Here is a 23,802-nt window from a genome sequence, read left to right as displayed (position 1 = left end):
CTCGTCGCCGAGGTTACCGGACCACCAGGCTGGTATTTCCGGTTCAGCTTCGCAATAAAAAGTTACGGCGCTCTCCGCGCGCACGTAAATTCGCAAGATGAATTTCCAGCGAAAACAGTTACTTGACATTCAGTGGCTCGCGATGAATTCAACCGGGGCTGCTATCCCGGAAGCGGCACTTGTACGCGTTGAAAAGTTTATTCATAGAGCGGGCCTACGTCCCGAGGAAAAGCTGGTCCGCTTCTGCGTTTTCAAACCGGCCCACCGCTGTCCTCTCCCTTTGCTGTCGCACAATGCACCACCGCGAGTCCAAGGGAATGCCGAATTAAAAACCGGATTCAAACGTCTGCGCGACGCAGACGAGCCTTTCACAGTGATATTGAGTTCGAAAGATAAAACGGGGGCGGTGAAAGAACCCGGGACAAAACGTGGACACTGAACGTCTTTCGTATTATCATCTTCAGAACTTTCGTCAAGCGATTTACATGCGACTGACTTTCTACCAGGCTTCGCGCCAGTGTTGGAGAATGACAATGAATAATAACTTGCGGTTTGCTTAGTTCTCTGTGTTTAGAGAGCTGTTTTGGCGAAAGTGTTGGGCTTTCAGACGTTTCAAAGAGGAGAGGCTTTGGTAGAATTTGTGGCAGAATAGTTGAATGAGATGCCGTAGAGGACTTTGAATTGACAGTAAGAATGAAGATTGGAATGTCGGAGATAATCGAGGCACTCGAAACAAATACTTTTTCCCCTATGTGAATTTATAATATTAATTTGCTCCAAGAAACTGTACTTTAATTCAGATAATTGAACGATATACTTTATAGCTTACATGACAAAATAAAAATTTATATTTAATACGTGACAATAGAAATAGAGACTCCACTGGTGCGGTATAAACGTAATAAATGTAGGCAAGAAAAATATAACAAGATTTATGTCGACCTTCGTAAATGCTTAAAATTGGAGCTGCGTGGGAGGGATTGAATGAAATACTGGAAGATGAACGGCTTTGTTGTCGAATTGGGAATAAGGATGATGATGTTGGAGAAAGTTACGGTGTTTATTATGAATGTAATCAGGAAAAATATAATAGGAGTTACTTTAATGTTAATAAATAACTAAAAGTAGAAACAGTGTCTGGGGGATTGAACGTAACGCCGGTAGGAATTATAGTGTTTATTGCAAATATAAATAAGAGATATGTGAGGAGATGAAATAATACTCCGTTAGTTACGTAGAGGTGTGAAGATCTGACGATAGTGTAAAACGCAAGATTAAAGTTTGAGGGAACTGTATAATCGTATCAAGGAAACGTAATAAGGGTGTGTAACATGACGGCGCTACACGTTATACGCGATACGGAATACATAGGGATAGTATAACGGAGAAATTGTAGAGTTTTACAGAATATAATACTTCTAAGAATAAAAACAAAATTTTCATTGGTCGCAAATTCTCGAATAAACCGCGCATAAAATTAAAATAGAATTTAAATTAAAATTAAAATAGAAAATAGAAAAATATTGTATTCGTTCTTCTAATCTATTTTTTCAAATTATATCTAAACTGTATAAGTAGAGAGAACTGTGTTTTACGAAAAAATATTTTACTACGGGATAGTTTAATATAGAACAGAGACTGAAAACTAAACGTTGCAATACAAACTGCAAAAAGAATTTTCACGATTACAAGCACGATGGTATCGATTAGCTATTACTCGACGAGAAGAGCAAAAAGAAGATTAGATAGGAATCTGAATAATTTAAATAGAAAATTGAATAACTTAAAGTATCTCAGCAGAAATTTACAAATATCGATATTACTATTGAACTACCATTATATATTTAAAATTACGTAAATAAAATCGTTAAAGTTACGTCTATGTATCAAACACTTTTGTGGATTTCTATTGGATGGCTGATAATATTGGTTTATTTAATTAATTCGATATCTGCGTACAATATCTATACGGATATATATAGATACGTATAACCCGGAAACAGATAGTTTATAATTAATTCCTAGAATTTAATCAATTTGTATATCGGAGATAGACCAATCAATTTTTCAACAGTATTATTTCGTTAACGTATTATAACAATAACAAATTTATTTTCATCCTTTAATCCTATAGAAAATAATTAAAGAGCTATAATAACGTATCCAAGCACTATACTATACAGTAGCTACAAAAATTATTTACGTATATTCTTATTTTCCAATGAAACATTTTTTTATCCGGTTGTTATTATAAAAGTTTATAGTCGCCTGAAAGTATTACTAAATGGTACAAAATTTAATATACTTTCAAATATTCTATTAGTATATAAACGCTATAAATAATAAACATAATAGAAAGAAAATATTTTGTATATCCACTGCATATCAATAACGATATGAATTGACGATAAAGTAAAATACACATAACTCGACAAATAAGACTAAGAGTCGCTATATCTAGTACTCGATCCACTAATGCTTTCAAACCTTTCTCCACCTCTTTCTCTTTAAACTTTCTCTCGAAAGTTTCCAAACTTTCCCACCACCCAGCGTTCACCCTTAAGAAGAAGATTTATTCTTTCATACGTACACCTGTGTGCATTCGCATAAGCCATTTCTGTCTTCACATTTCACACTGACTTTCGCACAAATTTCCAAGATTTTTACTTTCAAAACATCAGCCTAGCCTTCGTTAGAAATTATCTAAATTACGTCAATGTGACAGTCGCGCACTGTCACACTCTAAAAATTGTTTCAGTCAAATGCAGCTTATAAATCTGTAGGGGTAAAATTGAGTCTCTATGAAAATTTCATTATGACAAGTCTAATCCCATGAACGGATATTGAACGTTAATCTAATAAATCTAAAAACTAGGAAGCTAATCTTTGGATATTTGAAAACAAAAAACAAAATAATAACACAATAGACACAATGGCCCTACAGGATCATTTTCATTGCAAAACTGTCTCTTCTCTAATAGAAGAAATCCCAACAGACACGCACATAAACAAAATTCAATAAAACGTACAATTGGCAATAATTAAAAGATACGAGTACTTATGAAATTTTTTATAATAATGCATATTTAGATTAGTTTTATACTAATATAATTTACTTTACTGCTTACAGTAACCTAAATGTATTTCCCTTTCAATTGTTTTATATTAGGTTGTCCGAAAAGTTTCTTTCGTTTTATAAGAAAATAGTAGACGCACAATGTTTTGTTGCTTTATATTAGTTTATTGAATCGTGCACGAACATATTAATAGAAATATAACGAAGTGGATCATACGTAATTCAATAAAATAATATAAAACAGAAATTGTTGTTCATCTGTTATCACCTTATGAAACGAAAGAAACTTTTCGGACAACCTAATACATATACACGTTAGATCCTACTATTAAACGTTTAGAACTTTCAAATAGATAGTCTGATAAAAGATTGATACAAACAGCGGATTAAATCGACCATGGTCATTAGATGCCGACAACTTGTATCCGTAATCAATATCGAATCGCTTGGTTTGCTGCTCGAGGAAGTCGATGAGCAAAGTGTCGAGCAACGTGAAAAACTCTGTTGCATAAGCGCCACCGCGTGTGCTGAATAGGAGCAATAATAGTAGGACGAATCGAAGACGCTTTTTAGCCGTGTAATTGACCGCTTTCCGTTTCTGTTTCAGTGCAACCTGCATTCGTACGTGTCATCGACGAGAACACGAAGAACACGTTAAGCACTGGTGCCACTTTAGGACCTATAAACGAAGGTTCGTCGATTTCCTTGTACTGCGAGAGTGGCGAAGGGAAACCGGTACCTACGGTCGAGTGGTTCAAAAACGAACAACCATTGGAAGGTAAAATTTACCGATATTAATAAGATACCGTTTCCTTCTTTTCTTTTTTTTTTGCAACGTTTCACGAGTTCGTCGTCACTTTTGAATAATTGTAAGGATATTTATGAGAATATTTTTACTGACAAAGTTGTTGTACTTTTCTTCTTTATAGGATTTAAACACACTCTTTGATGTGAAATTTTAATTCGAGATCGTAAAAGCTTGGAATTTATATTTTTCATAAAAAAATGCTTTCATCTTGTTGTACATATCTTTTTTATATCTTCAGACTATTATATCTAGAAATGTTTAAAGATATATTTAAATAATTTTTTTTATAAACTAAAATAAATACAACGGATAAAGCCGTCGTATTTACCGTAAAAATTTCATTTATAAAGAAAAATATTTATATAAACGCGTTTGTGAACGCATATGTTACAGCGCTCAGCTCGACGATGATCGGTGATAATGGAGTAGGAAACGCGAGCAGCCAGTTGCAGATGCAAATTACACGCGACGAGCTGAATTCAACTTTCACGTGTAAAGTCAATAGTACAGCCCTGGTCGAGCCCCTGACCGTCGATATCAAACTGGATGTCCATGGTAAGTATGCATGTGTACACGTGACACCTTTCCAACCTACGACCAAACATCACTGTCCCCTAAAAGTGAATCACTCAAGGCCGATAAACGTTTCTTTATCGACGTCTCGATCGACAGAAACGAGACCGAAAATAATCCCAGCGAACTTGACTCCTTAGAATCGTGTACGTATTCGTTTATCTGGACATCTCGTTGTGAAACCCCTTCGAGTTGGGACGACAAAGTCTCGAAAGGGTGTGAAATACGATCCCCCTGTGTTTCCTTGGCTTTCTTTTCGTGCGTGCACGTTCGATTGTTTCCGGTGAAATCGAATCCCTTTTACGAAAGATAGAATCCTTTCAAACATCTTGCAATTGAATTTATCGCTTTACAAAAGTTTTCCCGTATAGTTCCTGCTGTTTGCGTGTGGAATTTGATGTTTTCGCTTGAAAACATCATTTTTTCTTTTTTCTTTTTTTTGAAAGTAACGAAAAATAATGTTTTGTTTTTTGGGTTTTCGAACGTTTGAATATTTCATTCTACGTAGGTACATACTATGTTTTAGAGTATTTAAGTAATAGGTGTTTGTAGGATCGTTACGTTTATATATTACATTATTTGATCAGTTTCGTAATTTGTCATCCTTTGTTAGAACATGGGCGAACGCGAGTATTAGAAGCAATTCAAAATGGTCGCGGATGGTTCGAATAATAAGATTAAATTATAAATTACTACACCTCCACTTCCAACGACGATAGATGTACCGAAGATTAATGTTTTTGGATACAGTGATACGAGAAGTTTTCAACGTGCGATCAATTTTCAGCGGAAAGTTTTGAAAGTTAAGCATGATCTATGAATTACAAACGAAGTGAAAGGGAATGGACCGTCGGTAAATTATGATCTTACCTAGTTTTAGCCATAAATCATTCCGCTAAAAAGTCTTTTTCGCTGTGTCGTCCGCTAAAACTAAGGTCGTTAAAATTCGTGTGAACCGTGTGCAACCTTCTCTTCCGTATTCTCATTCAATTCCTTCCTGGCTTTTCCCTCCTTTTCCCTTTTAGTTTCTTCTCTTTCTCCGTCAGTCAACATCGCGATTAAATACGAGCATTTTCATGTAACGCGTGAGACTTCTCTTTTTCTTTAAACACAGTCCATGAGAAATGACGCATCTTTCTAACGAATATCACTGCTGACAATTTTCCCTTAATGCGATTCGCTCCAATTTATTTCTGTCAGTTCTCTTCTCCTTGATTTCATCCTTTTCAATTCGCCTGCTTTCTCTGCCTTAATTTCCTTTAATTCGTCTCTGTCGACTAATTATCACTCCTTCGTAATCATTATGTAAACTAAAGTGACAAATACGATAATAGAGCGGCTACTTCATTCATTACGTATAGTTCTATCTCAATCTCCTAATCTATTCCTTCGATCAATATCTTCCTCAACTATATGTGACAATAATTTTAGAAAGATCGTAGTTTCGTAAATCGTAATTTCTTTATCACGCTGTTTCATCACGATCATCGCGCTAACGGCGTCGTAAATTTGCATCAAAGATATATATCTCGAATCCAGGGAAAATAGAAGATACCATTGAGACAACATAGTGTATCGTACCTAGTACCTGCTATACAACGCTGTAGGGTTAATATTAAGTATGGATCACTGTAGCAATGGCGAGGAACGTCTGATCTATATCGGTTCGTATATAACTACTGACTAGGATTACCCAATATGTAGTAGCACTGTGATTTAGGATAATTGTCGATGGTAATATAAACGAAATGCTACTATATATTACATTACCAAATGGAATTTATATCCCCTGGTAGCTAACGATATCGATTTAAGTGTTAATCGATTATTTATAATACGTATTAGCTAATTTTCACTAATCACAGAAATTTACGAGTACTATATTGTACAAATTTTGTATTTTCTATAGCAAACCGGACAAAAATCCATGAATCGAATCAAATAGAGATAGAATAAAGACAAGATCTCAACCATCAGAAGAAAAAAGATGAATTGCGAGTAAATTAGCGAGGATGATTCGTCGGTATAAATATATTTCCAGCACAGAATACTGTCTTTTATAATTTGAAAAAATAATGATCTAAACGACACATTTTTGTACGTTTTATGTACATGAAATTTTGTCATTTTTTTCTTTTTTTATATCTACAATCAACCTGATACATATCTTCCACATGTTTTGTAGTATCCTGTATATTTGTACCTCTAGTAATAATTTAATAATCTATACATCTAGTAATATCTAACAATATTTGTAATATGCATGATATTTCGAACAGAATCTTCTGATTGATTAATGTTTCATCCGAGGAAATGAGATTTCCTTTGCACCGAGTCCATAATATCCGAAAATTCTTCTCATAGCTGGAAATACGATTCTAGAAATGTCTTCGAACCGCTATAATATTCTATAGAACGAATAACGATTATAAAATTCTCGCCACGTGTTCAGAGGGAGCTCCGGCTGCAATTGCGACACGCTGAATAAGTAAAATCGAGGCGATCGTTCGAAAATTGCCTCGCCGCCTCGAAAATCACAGGTAGATACGATCGAACACGGCCACGAGATTAAAGAATGAAGAATCGGCGACGGCACCGTAGATTAGAATAATTTATCGCGGCACTGATACACGTTTCTCGCGTGCCTCGCCGCGAAACAAATCGTGCCGCCAGCTATTGCGGAACGAACACACCGAGTTAGCAGTCCTCCCGATCCAAAAACTTTTCCGCCGAACCTTCCATGTCCGCGCGAACTTTCCGGAGTTATATCCGGCCGTGGAACGACGGAGAGAAACACAAAACCGTCCATAACGACGACTAGATTAAGAGTTAAAGTTCCGGCAGGCTCGTTTCCCTCTCTTCCAGCCCTCGTTTCGCCTTGGTACTCCAACAGCTTTCGCGTCCTATCGTTTTCTCGTCAGCCTCGAATAACGTTATCGAGGGGGAAAGAAAATTTTGATTTATGATAGTATTAGGACAGTTTCTTGGGGAATTCTGTTGACGTTTCCAGTATTTTATTGTTACCTGTTCGTAGTACGATAACACGGTCTTGAAAGAAAATTTGGAACATGTAGATGATGAAATTTGAATAATAATTATTATAGATTTTAATACCACTACCGTAACATGTAGTAGATTCTGAAATTTTATGTAAATTCATAGTTCCACATAAACGTAAGTGAAGAAATCGAATCTGGTTAAATAACTATTTGTTTAACAGGTCAACTCTGTAAAACATAAAATATGCGACTCGTTAGGTTTTTCTCCCACGATTTTGACGTAGAATTCATTTTTTTTTTTCAATCTATAGTACAGATAGATAGCTTTGAAATCTTCTATATATAAAATTCCTTTTTATCATATAAATATTAACATTATGTATTTTATTAAATTGACAAAGCAAAGGGATATTTGAACGAAGGCCATTATGCGCGATAGAAAGGAAAATCCCTAATTATCGAAATGCTAGAATGTCTAGGAAGAACAGACGAATATCAAGGAAAATCCGGATCTACCCAATTACGATTCTAAACGTCACATTCTGTGTAACTTACCGACGCGGATAGGTTCCACATAGGTTTAACGAGTAAATAATTTGACAGGAATAATTATGGTGTTCGAATAGGCGGGCGCATACGAACTCCGTGCCGACGCTCGTTCTTGTGCAAACGCGAGACAGACGCGAAGCTTGCCTTGAAGGCGAATAAATCGGAACTTTGAGTCAAGGGATCCGGAGAGTTTGTCGTGTGCCGGGCAAATCAATTTTCCTTTTACACAGTGTCGTGGGATTATCCCGAAAGAAAGAACGGACGAAGGGACGAGAGACTTTGGCGCGAAGTATCCAATACTCAGGGAAATCACAAATTGTCACGAGACGAACGCGTTTCACTTGTCTTTGACACGCCAGCAAAGATCTCTGTTTTGTACCGTTGTTGTATCCGTTGCTAACGAATTTATCAATCGAATGCGATTTGATCGAAATGAGGATATTTAAATATGTATATCCCTCTTTTTTTTAACACTAATTAATTTATATAATTTTTACACTTTCAAGTCAAGAATCAATGAAATATAATTGAAATTACGTTTGTCGTATTACGTATTTTTAACGGAATAATCGGCGAAACATAAACAGATTTAAATGAAAGCTCGCAGGATGGATATTAAATCGGTAGATATTAAATTTACAGATTGTGTATTAGTATCGTACGATTGTCGAACTATGCCGATAGCGAATTCGGTATAATCGCGTTAATGATTATTTATTTTATTCGTTAATGAAGGAATAATTTTGCAGCAGGTGACTCGTTGTAAAAGGGATGCTTGATTCCGTTTAATAATCGTTTCCGATTAAATTGCACGACGTGTGTAATTAACGATGTAATATTTAGATTATATCGAATTTAATTAACAAAACCGGCGGACGCATAATTTAACATACGATTTCTGCAAGCCTTCGCGTTACATAAACCGTTGTTCTTTTTTACTATCATTCTCTTCATTTTCATCCGTAATTATGTGTTTAAAATTAACTTTTATACCATCACCTTTACGAATGCATAATCGATGCTGTTTATAATCGAAACATGTAATACAAAAAGCTATTACTAATACATATTGGAATTGACCGAATGTCACATGAAATTATCGATTATTTTCATTGCAAGATTTAATAAATGTAAATTGGAGAATTTGGACACGACAATATTATTTTTTTGTACAAAATATATTAGCGTGTGTTACAACGAAATAGGATGTTTCACATAGAAATTTGCGAGCTATTTAACTGTTTATTAATAAGATGATCCAATTCATTTACGATTTAATTAATAATTTTTAGGATCTAAGGATCTTTGGTAAAACCTTTTACATCTATTTATTATTATTCGCTATGAGAAGAGAAAAATTTTAACAGTTAAAACAATTATTTAAAAAATAGTAGATATAAGTTGAAAATAGTTCAGTTCACCATATACTTAAGTAATTAAATTTATTCTTCGCCAACTTGTCTTTCGTCACTATGTGCAAATGTATACATACATTTACATATACATAACGGTGGTCGTATTCAAATTGTACAATGAAACTTGTTTCGAAGATAGTACTTCTTGCAGTCGATGGGAGCTCAAACTTGGTTTGTGAGTTTGCAGGAAGTTGACTGTGATGAAGTGAACTTGATTGGAAACCATCTTGAGTAAGTAGGAATTGACTAAGTAAGATTAACCGATGTCGACCGGAGACTGGTTTAAGTAGAATTCGAGCGAAACGAAAAGTAATTATATTATAAAATTCATGATACGTATATCGATCGGAGATGACTAATTTCATTGCTACATCTAATCTACGCACTACGAATCTTCTAAAATATCTGTTCCCAATTTCCATGAGACGTCAACGTAAATTGGCTAATTCCCTCTTTGCAAATCTGAAAATCAGAACGACACTTTGCAGAACGAAACGAAAATAAAAGATTCGACGTACGTACTTGTGGCTGAGTGTGTCCTATATTCGAATCTCGAACTGCAGAATTTCCTGATCTCATATCACTCTAGAGACTAACAAATATAGCGCAACAGTTCCATCAAAAATTCTATCGAACGACATGATATTTCGTTTTATTCACGATCCCAAAAACGAGCCATAAAAATTAGCGTTCGTCGAGCTTTCCATGTCCAAACTTTCAACCTACGCGTTTTATTGATAGGATGCAACAAAGTTTGCGGCTGTTTTAACCGACGAAACGAGCAACACCAACTGCTTTTTTGTTTCGCCTTTCACGGGGAAAAAATTGTATCCCGTTGGTAACGTCGCAGGATTTCTATCGATGAGAACGTTCGAAATAGTTCCAGGTGAATCTGGTTATTATGAATTTAACAGGCTCTCGATAGACGTAACTGGTATTCGCGAAACATGCCCGGCCGCATCGTGACACGCTGTTTCCATGCAAACGACGCGCCAGTTTTCATACGACTGACAATGGTGGTCGTGTTCATATAGTCAGCGATTGCCCATAAATTACTCAAGATTACTAAGCAGCGTGCCAGACGAATCGACTACCAACAGCTTTAATCGCGTACGAATAATCATCATTTTTATCTGAAATTCAATGAAATGGCCCGTGCGTCGCCATTATCGGACGCATCGATAACCACCGCTGTTTTTGTGATGTTTCCAGTGAGTCTTCGGTCGCTAATTATGGCTAACTCGATATAATAATGATATTTTTAACGAAGAATTTTTAGAATAAACAACGAATAGATTAGCGAGTGATCTTGGTTTGTCCGGAGAACAGAGATTTGTACGGAGAAAAAAAGATGTATTAAAATATTATAACTAAATAGGTAAAAATTTATTTTAAAAAACTATGAGAATAACAAACATAACAGAAGAATCGAGATATTCTTTTTCATTTTCACTTCATTCTATCTACGTTATACGGCACATTCTGCGTATCTACGTTACCATACAATCATAGACATAATAAGAAAGCTGAGCGCTAGTTGCTCTTAAAATCTCGTCTATATTCAAATGACATTATTTAACCAAAGGATACGTGACCTAAAAAATACCAAAACTCTGCGTTTCCACTCGCTATTAACGTTTCGCGAATCCATCCTTCACGTTAAAGCCATACTTTACATTTTCCACTAAAGTTCTACTAATCGTGTATCTGACGAATCGGGCAACCATCCAACCAACTGACTCGGTATATAAATATACTATACATTATATATGAGCGGCTTACTCGCCAAATCGATTAACTGCACAAAACAAAACGTAGAGAAAATCGATGAAATTTCACACGATGAGGATCGCTCAAATTCTTTGGAATTAAAATTTCGAAAAGTGGACTTAATCTCTTTGCCGTGTGAACGGTTCGTATATCAGCGTACGACGTAGCGAACAACGTGTAATACAATCATCAGAGATACAACAAATTCATAGCTCGTACTTTTAGGATGAGAAAAGAGACCTCTATCTTGGACGAAGTAAATGAATCCAGAAGCGTAAAACAATCGGTCCGAGTGTCCGCGATCCACGGAGCCGATAAAGAGTCTGTTCAACCGAGCGGATGGGTTCTCACCTCGAAACTTGCCGCTTTTCCAATATCGAGAGGAAAGGTCGCGGAATGGGGATGGGTGTGGTGCGAATAAATCGATTAAGTAAGCCGCTTTTAACGACTTGCCGTGGATTTAAAGTCGAATCGTTGCAAGTGGTCGCGAGCGACGTATCTGCGAAAGTCTCAGCTGCCGGCACAGCTGGTGAAGTCAGGTTCCGGAGAAGGCCGACTCGAAAGACACACACCTGCACGGAAGGAGAATGAGAGAGTGCGGAGTTTGCAGACACGCCGCCTCTTAGGGGCAAACAAGAGCCGGAAATCGCATCCCAGGACTTGGAAAACTCTGGTACGAAACCGCTTGCCAGTCTGCCAACTCTCCCAGATGCCTGGTGCCGCGGTCGTTGGAAAAATTTTCCACCGCGTTCTCGCCCCCAAAGCAAAAAAAAATCGCCGAGGATAATTGATTGGGGAGCAAACAATGCTCGAGAGAGGAGGAAATGATCGATCGAGGGGACAAAAGAGGGGGAGAGAGAGAGAGAGAGAGAGAGGGAGAAAGTTTGATAGGGAGAGGTAGAAATCTGTCCACGCTCGAGTGGTTCAGTATAGTCACCGAATTTAGGGGTGTTAATATAGTCAGTTGAGGGAGAAGTGGTTTTTGACGGTCGGTGTAAGAGAATCATAAATGACGATTAGGATGGTGCGAGGAAAATCTTGTTGCTGAGCATAGATTTAAGGCTTGGAAGAGGAAGGAATAAACGATAAGTAGATCGTGGAGGTTTCTGTAAAATTCATAAACACGAACGCGTTTCATCTTATAAATGTGAGAACGTGTAACGAGTACATTATAAATGTTTACGTAAAACTCGCAAATACAAATGTGCTCCATCTTCTAAATATTAGAACGAGCGTTTCGTTTTGGATATTTTGAATATTTATTACGTTATGTTATTTAATTCAGCAATCTTCTCTCGATCTGCGAGTAAACATCCAGTAATTAAATATTCGTTTTGAATTAATTAATGCTGCTGAAATTAGAGCGTGAAAATTTCCCTTTCCTTTTCGCGTGGATAAAATACTAATGAATATATCGAATATCCATCTTAAGGAACAAACTTCCTGTATCATAGAATTATTATATCAAAAATATCAAAGAATTATATAGAACACGCCAGCAAAGCCACAAGTCGGTTACAAAAGCCGATAGATTCGACCAATTACCGGGATCCACTTACAAAAACCAGCGTCATAATCCACCGATCTGACGGGCAAAATCGAGGAAAAGAATAGCTCGAAAAGAGTAACTCAACAATCATGAAGAATTGTCTTTCAACCCTCGTTTAACTCTCCCTTTTTATGAAAATCACTTTCGCTTTTCTCCATTGTCCCGGGAAAATCGTATTACCTCCCGCGGAGAAATTTCTCTATTATTCTTCGAAACCGCTCGAGCCAAAGTCGATAAACCGTTTTCTCGATTCTACGTATACGCACACCTCTTTGTATACGAGTGTGAATGTTCCGCGAGGAGAGTTGCTTTCTGTAAAACCGTCGGAGCGGCGCAGCTCGTTAAATATAAGAGAAGGGAAAGGGCTAGAGGGGAAACGGATCTTTGTCATTTTTTTCTTCCGCTTTCCTCGTGCTACGGCGTTTGTCGAAAGAAGTGGCTGAAGAGGGATGGAGTAGGGGAAGCGGGGCGAAAGGAAAAGGTGAAAAGGAAAAGAGAAGGGGGTAAAAGAGGAAAAGTGGAGGACGCGGTTCAAGGCAAATGCAATCCTCGATATTAGATTCCCTGTTCGCTCTCTATTCCGGATCGACCGGTCTTTCTTTTCACGTTCTTGCCGCGCGTCGTTTCGCTGATTGCCCGTTCGCTGGTCTCGCTCGAGAATTATCTCCCCTGTAACCGCCTCGGGAAACTTACTTCCCCGTATTTCCCTCGCTGAAGAGCGCACTGAGATAGAGAAACGAGGATAAAGGACGAAGAGGAAAAAAGCGGAAGAGAATGGGCAAGGAGAGAAAGTTCGCGGAGAGAGGAAAGGAGACCTGTGCCGAAGGATACTTGCACGTGAACTTTTTAATGTTTCTTCAGCGGTACAGGAAGCGATGCCGAGTACCTGGACTAAGTATCTCGACGGCTGCTGCCCGGAAATTGAGCTCGCGGCGCCCTGCGAGGAAGAAAGGACGAATGGACTAAGAAACAGTTCGTTTCGGTAACCGTTTCGGTGATTACCGCCACAGACGGATTCTTCTTCGTTATCAGTTTCGATGGTAGAGAAATAATCGTGCAGAAGAAATGGATAAATTAAATTTATTAGCTGGACCATTCTTATGTCATAATTAATCGATGATATTAATTGAGACTTATTAACTGGACTGTTCTTATGTAGCAGTTTGTTTACGATATTAAGTGATGTTAGATTTGAGTGTTTTAATTGCTTTTTTCAAATAAAACTTTATCTTAGCACGTACCTTATCGGCTATAAATCTATATAGACATCTATCGTTATTTTTGCTACAAATTGAATACTTTTTATTGCATTTATATTTTAGTTATTTCGTTGTTCTCATAATATCCACTTTATAATATAAATGACTAAATAAAGTAATTTTCTTCGGATCCTTGAGATTAAGTGCTTTAACAAAGGAATGTTACGATAGACAGTATTATGATAAAGTTTTAATAATGTTGCTGAACTTAAGTATTTTTAATATAGTTCGAAATTATTAACCAGATTAATTCAAATATCCAGTTTTTAAAATGTCTGACAAGTTACACATTAGAGTTCATTTTTAATTGCTTCCAACGGCTCTTATCTAAAGAAGTTGGTCCAATTATCAAAATATAAGTCTATTAAAGAAGAATATTTATTTGCCTGGTTTAGTATGTTACTATAATAAAAGAGAAATATTTCTTCGCCTTCATATGTAAACTTTCCAGCTCATATTTACCTTGCGTTCGTTTACGTTCCTTTACGTGATCAGAAACTTCATTAAAATTAAATTGCTAGACATGCAAGATTGCATGGCATCAATCTTCTGCCAGGGGTAAAGCGAAGTAGTAGTTAACAATAGGGAGACAAGATGAGATTATCGTAGCTTGTTTGTTACTTGATAATTGGATTAGCCTTAATAACAGATACACAAAGCATTACTGTTATATCATTATATCGTTTCGATACGTAGTATTGCAAAAACCCAATAATTGGCCAATTCGTACATCTCGTCATTTGAGAAATATCGTTGAATCGTGTTACCGTCGTCGAATTTTTGTATCGCGATAAGAGAGATGTTAACATAAAATCGAAAGACAAACATCTTTTTATGAAAACGAACAAGAACGAACTTATCGCGTTTCCTCGTGTTTTCCTTCTTCATGTACTCTTCACACGAATAGCCAACAATAATTTTTACGACCAAAGAATTCTCTCTTTTCCTTTGTTTCAACTCGATATCCAGGCAGAATTGGAAACGATGAGGAATTTCCAACGGATTTCAGGCTTATCTCCATCGAAAGCCTTTTATTACCTGGATCGCAACGTTTACAGGGACTGGATGCAACGTGATCCGCAAATTGCCACACGTTTTCGGCCGCAGTTCAATTACACAGACGGCCGCCGGATAACAAAAGTCGAGCTCTTCCCATCTACAACTTCTTCTCTCCATTTCCTGTGGGCCTAACACTACGAAACGAACGTTTTCGCTCGCCTACTTTATTTTTACGGCTTTTTCGAAAATCCTCACAGCGTGATTTTACGATTTATCTAGCGATAACAGAGTAAACGTTGTTTAGCCACTTAGAAATTTTATAACTCGCGCGAACGTGAGCCATACTGGCGAAATTTACGCGGAAATCCTCTCACCGAACGCTATGCCGCCATATACTCTGGTCTTTTGCTTACCATTTCTCGTCTTACTTCGCGTGGCTGGCTTTGAGGGATGGATAATTGGAAACGTTAATTACGATGACGTCTAAGCCTTGTAGATGTGTTTCCCACGTGTACGTTAATTTCTGGTGAAACGTAATAAATTATTGCGTTGAATTTTGAATATATTTCCCGTTCACTTACCTACCTATTATATTTGTCGGTTAAATTAACTCTTGAAAGTCGTAACTGTATTTCGTGTGTTCTATAAATGTGGTAATCGACTTGATCAGTTTTCATATTTTCTAGTTTCTGATGCAAGTATAGCAAATTAATGGTTAATTTAAACGATACGTAATATCTATGAAAGCTATAACAAATCGAATCTTCTAACGAAAATTTACCTCTGATAAATAAATAGATTCGCAATTTATTTGATAATAAATTAACGAAATGAATTCACAATTAAAAATGGGACAAGTAGAAATGCGTGAAATATTGACAGCTTCGAACAAACGTATGAAGTTGCATAAAACTTTGTAAAACAAAAAATGTACAAAACCCGGTCCTGAATTTATCATCAAAGGCGAAAGAAAAGGCGTACGTGTCTATAAACGCGACAATATCGGCAATAATCCCGGGGAAGAAAATTTCTCGAACCTGCCAATCCCTTGTCGACCGTTTCAAATGCGCGTATAATTCCGGCACAGCTATAAAAACGTATCCGCTTTGAGGGAATTACAAGCAGAAATTGCTCGATCGAAGTTTCGTGGTACGGGACGCTGTCAAATCAGAGGGCCGAATAAAATGCAAACAGAAAAGCGGCAGACCGTTTAATCGAGCCAACGCAACGGGGGAGAAAGGAAAGGGTGAAAGAAGGCAAAAACGTAACGAAAACGTAACTGGTATCGTAGGTGGAAATAAAACGTGGTCGTACGTCGATTGATTCGTTTATTGAACAGCCGTCTGTCGCAGACTTCGGTTTCTCCAATTATCCAATATGTCGACCTATCCTGATATTCGGTATCTTTGGACTATTCTGTTAGCTAGAACAACCCCCATTCATAAATTCAAAATTGTTTTTTCAATGTTCCACACCGATAAAACGTTGGATTTTTTTTTTAATAACCATGTGCAATATTCTCGCATAATAGAATTAAGTTCAAACTTTCGGTGATAATAAAGTTCGGAATCGAGTAGAGCTTTTCATATTGCTTATCAACAGATTTAGGATTTTTATACATTTATGGGAAACCGAAGGATTGATTTTGCGTTTAATTTTCGTTTTAATCTCATCTCCGATCAAACTGATGCAATTACTCTCTGTTGGTACTTCAATGAACATTTGTAATACTTTGCATCTTTACTTAAGAATTGATTCTTTTCTCGCGTCATACAATCACTGATATGTTTTAAAATTCCAAATTGTTTATAAAGATGGAAGAGATGCATAGAGACTTGCAAATTGAGTCGAATGATGACGGTGAGTGAATATTTTAGTCTATGTGTCGAGGCGAGTGCTCTTAAGAATGGCTAATGCATCGGAGAGGAATTTTGGTGAACGTAGTAAGCAGAGCCAGCACCGAGGAAATTTCAGAGAGAACATCTGGTTGAACCTGTTCGTGGAGTAGAAAATGTAAATTTGAGAATGAGAAAACGGATGGAAATTCGCAAAAATAACACTGTTGTCCGGTCCTTTGCAGCGATCCAGTATTTTGTTACGAAATGAAATTTTCACGATCCAAATCTTTCAGTCTAATAACACAAAATTATCCAATAAAATTCGTGACCGAAACTAATATTTCGTAGAAAAAGTTTTAACGATTCGTGCAAAATATAAAGACTCGTTGGAAAATGTTTGTTTCTGTACATGACAACTATTTCGAACTAATTATAAGTAAGAAACTAAGAAATCAATGATAACAATTCAGCTAAGGAATTCAACTCATATCACTAATACTTCTCAAAAAGGCGCTTTTCAAAAGTTTGACAGGAAGAATAAAGTCTGGCGTGAAGAAAGAAAATCTCAGATAGAAATTCCTTCGAATTTCTTCGTGCAACTTGACTTTCTGATTTTCCAACACTCCTCGTCCACCCATCGAGTTTTCCTCTTTATTCAACCGCCCAGCTTCTCAATCTTACCCCTCCTCTTCGTACCTTACAGCTGTCTCACCTTGCAGCTTGCACCACCTTTATATTATTCTTATAGAAGATACAAGATGCAGACAGCGGCTCAGCTTGGATATTGCATTAGATCGTCTATACTAGACAGCTCAGCCTGACACTGTATTTCTCTGTGTACATGTGTACACGTGTTACTACGTACACTGACACGTAACAAGCATAGAGAACGTGTCATGAATCAGTTGCGGCCACGAGTTCGCGTTATATGAAAAAGGGCGAGAGGTAAAGGTGTATTACCGCCAAGTTGACGTAACACGATAATTGGATTTTCTGAATAACACGTTCCTTCCCAGGGATCATCGTTTATTTTCAAACGAATTTGCTTCTCTTTTTGTCTATATTAAGGTTTCCTTCAGGCAACCTTATGAAAGTTTGTGGGTCGAATGATACGTTGATTTGATAGTAAGTAAGGTTCTCTTGGGGTAGTTTAAGGGGTTCGTGAAAATTTATGTGTAAAAAGGCGCGCGAACCTGAATATTGAAGGAAAACGAACAGAATATTAAAAGTAGCAAGGCACAAATATACGAACATTTGAAGATTCGTAAAGAAGGCAATTTGAAAATATAAAAATTCGAAAATTTAAATGTTTGAAAATATAAAATTTGAAAATATAAAATTTGAAAATATAAAAATTCGAAAATTTAAATGTTTTGGTGTATCGAAATTTGAAAACTTGGAAGCAAAGAGATGTAAAAATGTGAAAATTTCTATATTTTGATATTTGAAGATTCGAAAACTTGAATGTTCGACTGTACGAAAGTGTTTAGGTTTGAACATTAATTAAATCAATTTTCCTTAAACTTCAATGTTCCTAAAATTCTAAATAACTTCGATTACCTTTGGATATTTTTACATTCTAAGAGCGCATTTTCCTCTATCTTCTTCCCTTTATCTTCCCGCAAACTCTTAAATATCTTAACAAAACATCTTTTCCAGTCCGGCCACTGAAGATGGATTTGAACGGGGTGGTGGGCCATGTGGTGCAAGGGACGAGAGTTATGCTCGAATGTACTGTACTAGCAGCCAGGCCGGCCGCGAACATCACCTGGCAAAACGGTACCGAGGTTCTGAACGAAAGTAACGACAGAATTCAAATACAAGAGGCGAAGGTCAAGGAGAATGTGAGTACTGACTTGAAAACTTACATGCAACTATGCGATGCAACTATTCCCTTTTGTTAATTCCTTGTTCTGCTTACGTGCAAGATACAAATCTTTAAAAGAAACCGCACTGTTACTCTGGAAGACGTAATTCAGTCATTATAATCAAATAGAAAGCAAGGAAGAGACATAGAATAATAGATAGAAGCTGACAGTAAATTCCAGATAGAATTGCTCGATAATCCGCGATGAATTCACAAACGTACTACTACATTTTACTTTTACCGTTGCTGAGATTATTTAACATAGATTAATGATTATAGAATCAATAAACATTGAAATTATTAGCATACGATTGAAAGTTATTAGAAAATAGAGAATAATCTTTTCCTTAGATTTCGAATATTTAAAAAATGTTGTGCATCGTTGGTAATAATTTTAACATACTTTAATGTTCTTCGTTAAAAGCAAATGTATCTTTTAACGACTAAAAAGTCCTTTATTAAAATTAATACACTTTTTTAGCGATTCGATATATCGTTATATCATTGTTCTTTATCAAAGAAATTTTCAATTTCACATTGCCTTATATTATATTTTCTTTCGTAAACACCATACTAAAAAGGAGTCGATCCTATTTGCTAAATCACGTCGCGTAAATCAGTTTTGAATTACATTACTATTTCATAGCTAAAATTTCTTAATGGCGTTTCTTCTACGAAGTTTTCTCTTTTATCGAATGGACGATTGGCGAAGTCGCGTTAACGCGCCTGGACGTCAGCTCGAGCGCATATTTTAAGTAACAAAGTGCCGTACCAGCTATGTAAGCCAACTTGATGTCTCTTGCAACGAGTTCACGAGCAATAAACTACTTCGGCCAACGAATAAACAGAATTCGCAGTTGGTGCTACCTGAAGCGAGAAAGCAGTTATTCAAATGCAGTATATTTCGCGCGAATTGCAACCCGCGATTCCTTCAAACCGTTCGACTCGAATTAATTCGATTAGACGCGAGGCTCCAGTCGTTCGTCGAGGCATATTCCCTTTATTTTCTGATCAAGATTTTCATTACTCCGTGAAAATTGGAAACATCACGCTTTATATGCAAAGTATAACTTCGCTTCACTACGACATTTCTGGAAGTGGAAGATTTCTTGATTTATAAATGAAAGTAGACCTTGTACATTTACGAGATATTTAAACTAATACTCTAAAATATAAAAGGTATTTTAAAAGTAAAGTACTCATTGTATCTTTTATGGGGTGTAATAATTATTTACGTAGATTCCATTTATTTAATCGTACTGAGAAAGATACAAATTTGCAATTTTTATTATTACAATACGTAATTTTTATCTAATGTTTCAATCATCAAATACTCAACTTTAAACGAACTCGATCAATTGGCTTCTATGTAATTTAATTGAGTCGTGCAAAATTTGTGTGCGAACTAATCAAAAATATCGAATTTCAAGAGCAAATATCGCACTATTTTGTGACGTTTGAAACACTCGACACAATAGGATCAAAAGCAAAATACTAGACAGATAATCCACGTACGTGATATTTGCGTTGAAACTGGTCTTTCACGCGATAGAGTTATTTAATCGATCAATCACTAATACATCAGAGTAACTTGATATCATGACACAAACATCATTTTCACCACGGCCACTGGTTCATTGTAGCAAATTCGATCGGTTTAACTTCATTATTGTTCTCGTCACATAGCGTCATTAAGTCAAACGATCCTACACCTATGACCACTAGAATGTAAACCATTGGCAGCTCGTAAACCTTGTATAGTACTAAAATCATACAACTTTCATTTTAAGTTGTACGCGTGAAATTTCAGGTAATCGGCTGACGATTATTCATACGAGCGTACGACGATACAAAATCAGGTATCGCTTGACGCGTATGAAAAAGTAATTTCACAGATGAATACGATGTTGCTGGCTTGTCGCATCGGAAAATCATTATACGTCATTTCGTGTAGCATGTCACTGTAATAACGCGTTCACGTACCTATAGGAGAATCTGTACGGCTCGCCACCATCATAAATCCATTATGGCAATATCCGCGGCTATAAAGTCGCTTCAACTTTAGATGGCTGAATAAGAAATCGGATCACCTTATTTAGTCGTCCAGCTCTTTTCCTTTTCTTTTCCCTTCTTCGCTTCGCTTTATTTTCTATTTGCTTTCTCATGTTTCTACTTTTTCAAATAAATAGGCTCTGGTATACGCGAAACTCTTATTGCGAACAATTACTTCTTAAATGTAATCCCATTGATTCTCGCTTATATTTTCTTTTCAAATTTTCAAATACTTTCTTTGCGAAAAATATGAAGCGCCCGAAAAGCAGTAAAATCGAAATACATCGAACTATATACAGTGTGGTTGGTAACTGGTGGTACAAGCTGAAAGGGGATGATTCTACGCGAAAAAAGAAGTGGAAAATACAGAATAAAAATTTTTCGTTTGAGGCTTTGTTTTCGAGAAAATCGACTTTGAATTTTCGCTCGGTACGCGTACACTTTATCACGTCTCGTTATAACGGATCTCACTGTAGATTTTTAAAAAAATTAAAAAAGAATAAAATAAAAAAAAATTGTTATTCTATATTTTCGACTTCTTTTTTCGCGTAGAATCATCCCCTTCCGCTTGTACCCCCAGTTACCAACCACCCTGTATATTTTAATAACATCTATTGACAAATACGATTTTCATTTCGGGTTATGTCAGTCCGAGGAGAACGGTAAGATTCAAATTGTTGTTGAACGTTTGTAATTTGGAATTTATTTCTAAACTATTTTTTAGTTGGAATTTGAAGGCTACTTTATTCTTATGTTTCATTCGCACGATGAAGATGATCTAGCTCGAACTAAGAAGCAACGAGCGTTAATCGTTGACCCAATAGAGAGCTAGGGATTATGTTATCGCAATTATATAGATTTAGATATCTAACGGTCATCGTTTCGCGTGCAGCCACGTACGCGTCGCGTCGCGTCGTGGTATCATAATTAGCATCGTTTACGGAGTAGCTGATTATGGCACCGGTGACGTAACGATCGAGTCGTACGGCGGCGGTATACGTGGCAACAGACAGAATTTACATAGGGCCGAGCAATTACATGCCGCAAATGCTCGCCGATGCAAACGAGCCGCGACGTGTATGCGAGATTAAGCGGATCCGCTTGGACAGCTTCGATCCGTTTCGTCCTTCTTCCCGTCTTCGACCTATCTGAATTTATGGAACAGAAGGTGCGAGCAATTCGTCTTCTCGAACTTACAGTGAATATAAACGCGTTGAACAGCGGAGAAGTAGCAGATATTTCTCCTTTTCAACTTTCACCTAATCATTTTGCTTCGCGTTTCGGTAATGCAAATTTCTAAATCGAAAATATTATAATTAATTTTTATCCATTTATAGGAAGTTTGAAAATGCAAGATTGCACAGAAGCAACATAATATAGAAAGATATATAAAAAAAATGGGAAATACAGAGTTTTCTATAATATCGCGAGTAATATAATTTTTTTTATCGAGACTTTACATTTTTAATTATATTCTCTGGAATATTCATGGAATATCGACAACCAAATGGCCCCGTTGGTTCATCGAGATACAGTTTCGTTGATGTTATGAAAAGAAATGATGGATTCGAAATACGAAATGTTAGTTTCGGCGATTCATGAGTTCGGAAGATGCATGACAGGTCGTGTCATGAATTAGAACGTGATAAACCATTATACAGATCGTGTTATGTTCTTTTGAGTTGCCAAGTTGAAAAGTAAAACGTTCTTTTCACCTTGATAAAATAGCAGATCTTTTTCTGCTTCCATATACTGAGCTAAAGATTTTGAAGAATTTCATATTTGTTAAAGTTTGACCATTTAAAATTAAATTTAATTAAACCATATTTCTGCTTTATTCGTTCTATACAAACCGTCATTGTTATTTTAGTTAGTTCTCCTTTGTATTTGTTTTGCTCGAGTAATTAATCGGTTGCCAGACTCGGTAATATTCTTCTTTAAGTAATTCAGGCAACAGTTCTTCTGCTAAAAAGAGAAAACCCTCTAAGATGCTGTTGGCGTTTAAAAAAATCGTCAAGAAACGAGAGCAAAAAGCTTCTTTATAACGAGCGTTACAGTTGCGACGGGAGATTCTTGATCGTTGTTATAAACTAGGAGTAAATTTTAATTAACTGTAACTGGTAATTGAATTAAACCGCGCCTGCACCTACACCACGGCGCCACCCACTTGAAAACTTGCATTATTGATTCTACGAGGTAACAACATTCGTATCAGTTCGTCATGTTTTACTTTTATTATTTTGTGTTCTTGCATTTTCACGATATCAGCATACCAACATGTTATCAAAGAAACGATAAGACTCGGTCGTTCGGTCTGCCTTCCATTACGATCGATTAGGATAAATACTCCTCGTACATAGGGTGAATCAATAGCCATTAGTATACTTTTAATGCTCTTAAAATGAGTCCAACAATAGAAAATTAATTTATCAAAAGAAAGTTCAAGAGTTTGCAGAATGAATAAAAATGAACGAGTTAAAAATTATAGTTAGTTTGTTATAAACTATTTTCTGTCATAAATGATTGTATCTTAGAAGATGGAAACAATTTTTATAAAGTGATTTTATATACTAAAATGATAATATATTTAAATTTATCAATTTCTAGCGGCTAATTATTTTAAACTTGAATATTTCCTGATTTTTATTTTATGATAATTTTAGCTTCCACAATATTTATATAACGCGCTTTACGATCGATTAAAAATTATCATTTGTCTCAGAATGAGCTAGTTACGAGACATTTATCGAATCTTGCAAAAACAAGCAGACTAAACATTTCCAATAGCAATCTATCGATTTCGTTATTCTCGCAAAAGACACTGTATCAAAATTTATATAGGATTATCACAAAAAGTCTCTACTAAATCCAATATTCATCGTTTTCACGATTCTCTTGGAACAGCAAACACGATTGTTCGCGAAATAATTACGAGCGCAAAATATCAAAGAGAAATTTTACGAACGTCACACTGCAATCGTGGAGGACAGGTCTTTTTCTTATTTTTACTTTCTGCCATTTTTCTCGTTATTACGGTTCCGTATCGCG

The 23,802-nt window shown here is 36.3% G+C and overlaps 1 protein-coding gene across 4 annotated transcripts in view; it reads left to right on the top strand.

Annotated features, from left to right (window-relative positions):
* Positions 1–23,802, top strand: part of LOC100749681 (hemicentin-1) — a 431,443-nt gene that overhangs the window by 330,485 nt on the left and 77,156 nt on the right. For all 4 annotated transcript variants that reach the window (XM_033320792.1, XM_024367725.2, XM_033320790.1 and 1 more), the window contains exons 4-6: positions 3,684–3,854; positions 4,278–4,439; positions 18,495–18,679. In XM_033320792.1, the coding sequence (XP_033176683.1) occupies positions 3,684–3,854; positions 4,278–4,439; positions 18,495–18,679 (518 nt within the window). The remainder of the gene's footprint in view (positions 1–3,683; positions 3,855–4,277; positions 4,440–18,494; positions 18,680–23,802) is intronic.

Source organism: Bombus impatiens, unplaced genomic scaffold, assembly GCF_000188095.3.
Source record: "Bombus impatiens unplaced genomic scaffold, BIMP_2.2 scf_0349, whole genome shotgun sequence".
Classification (NCBI taxonomy): domain Eukaryota; kingdom Metazoa; phylum Arthropoda; class Insecta; order Hymenoptera; family Apidae; genus Bombus; species Bombus impatiens.
The sequence above is the reverse complement of the archived record's forward strand: the minus strand, read 5'-3'. Positions and strand labels throughout refer to the sequence as shown.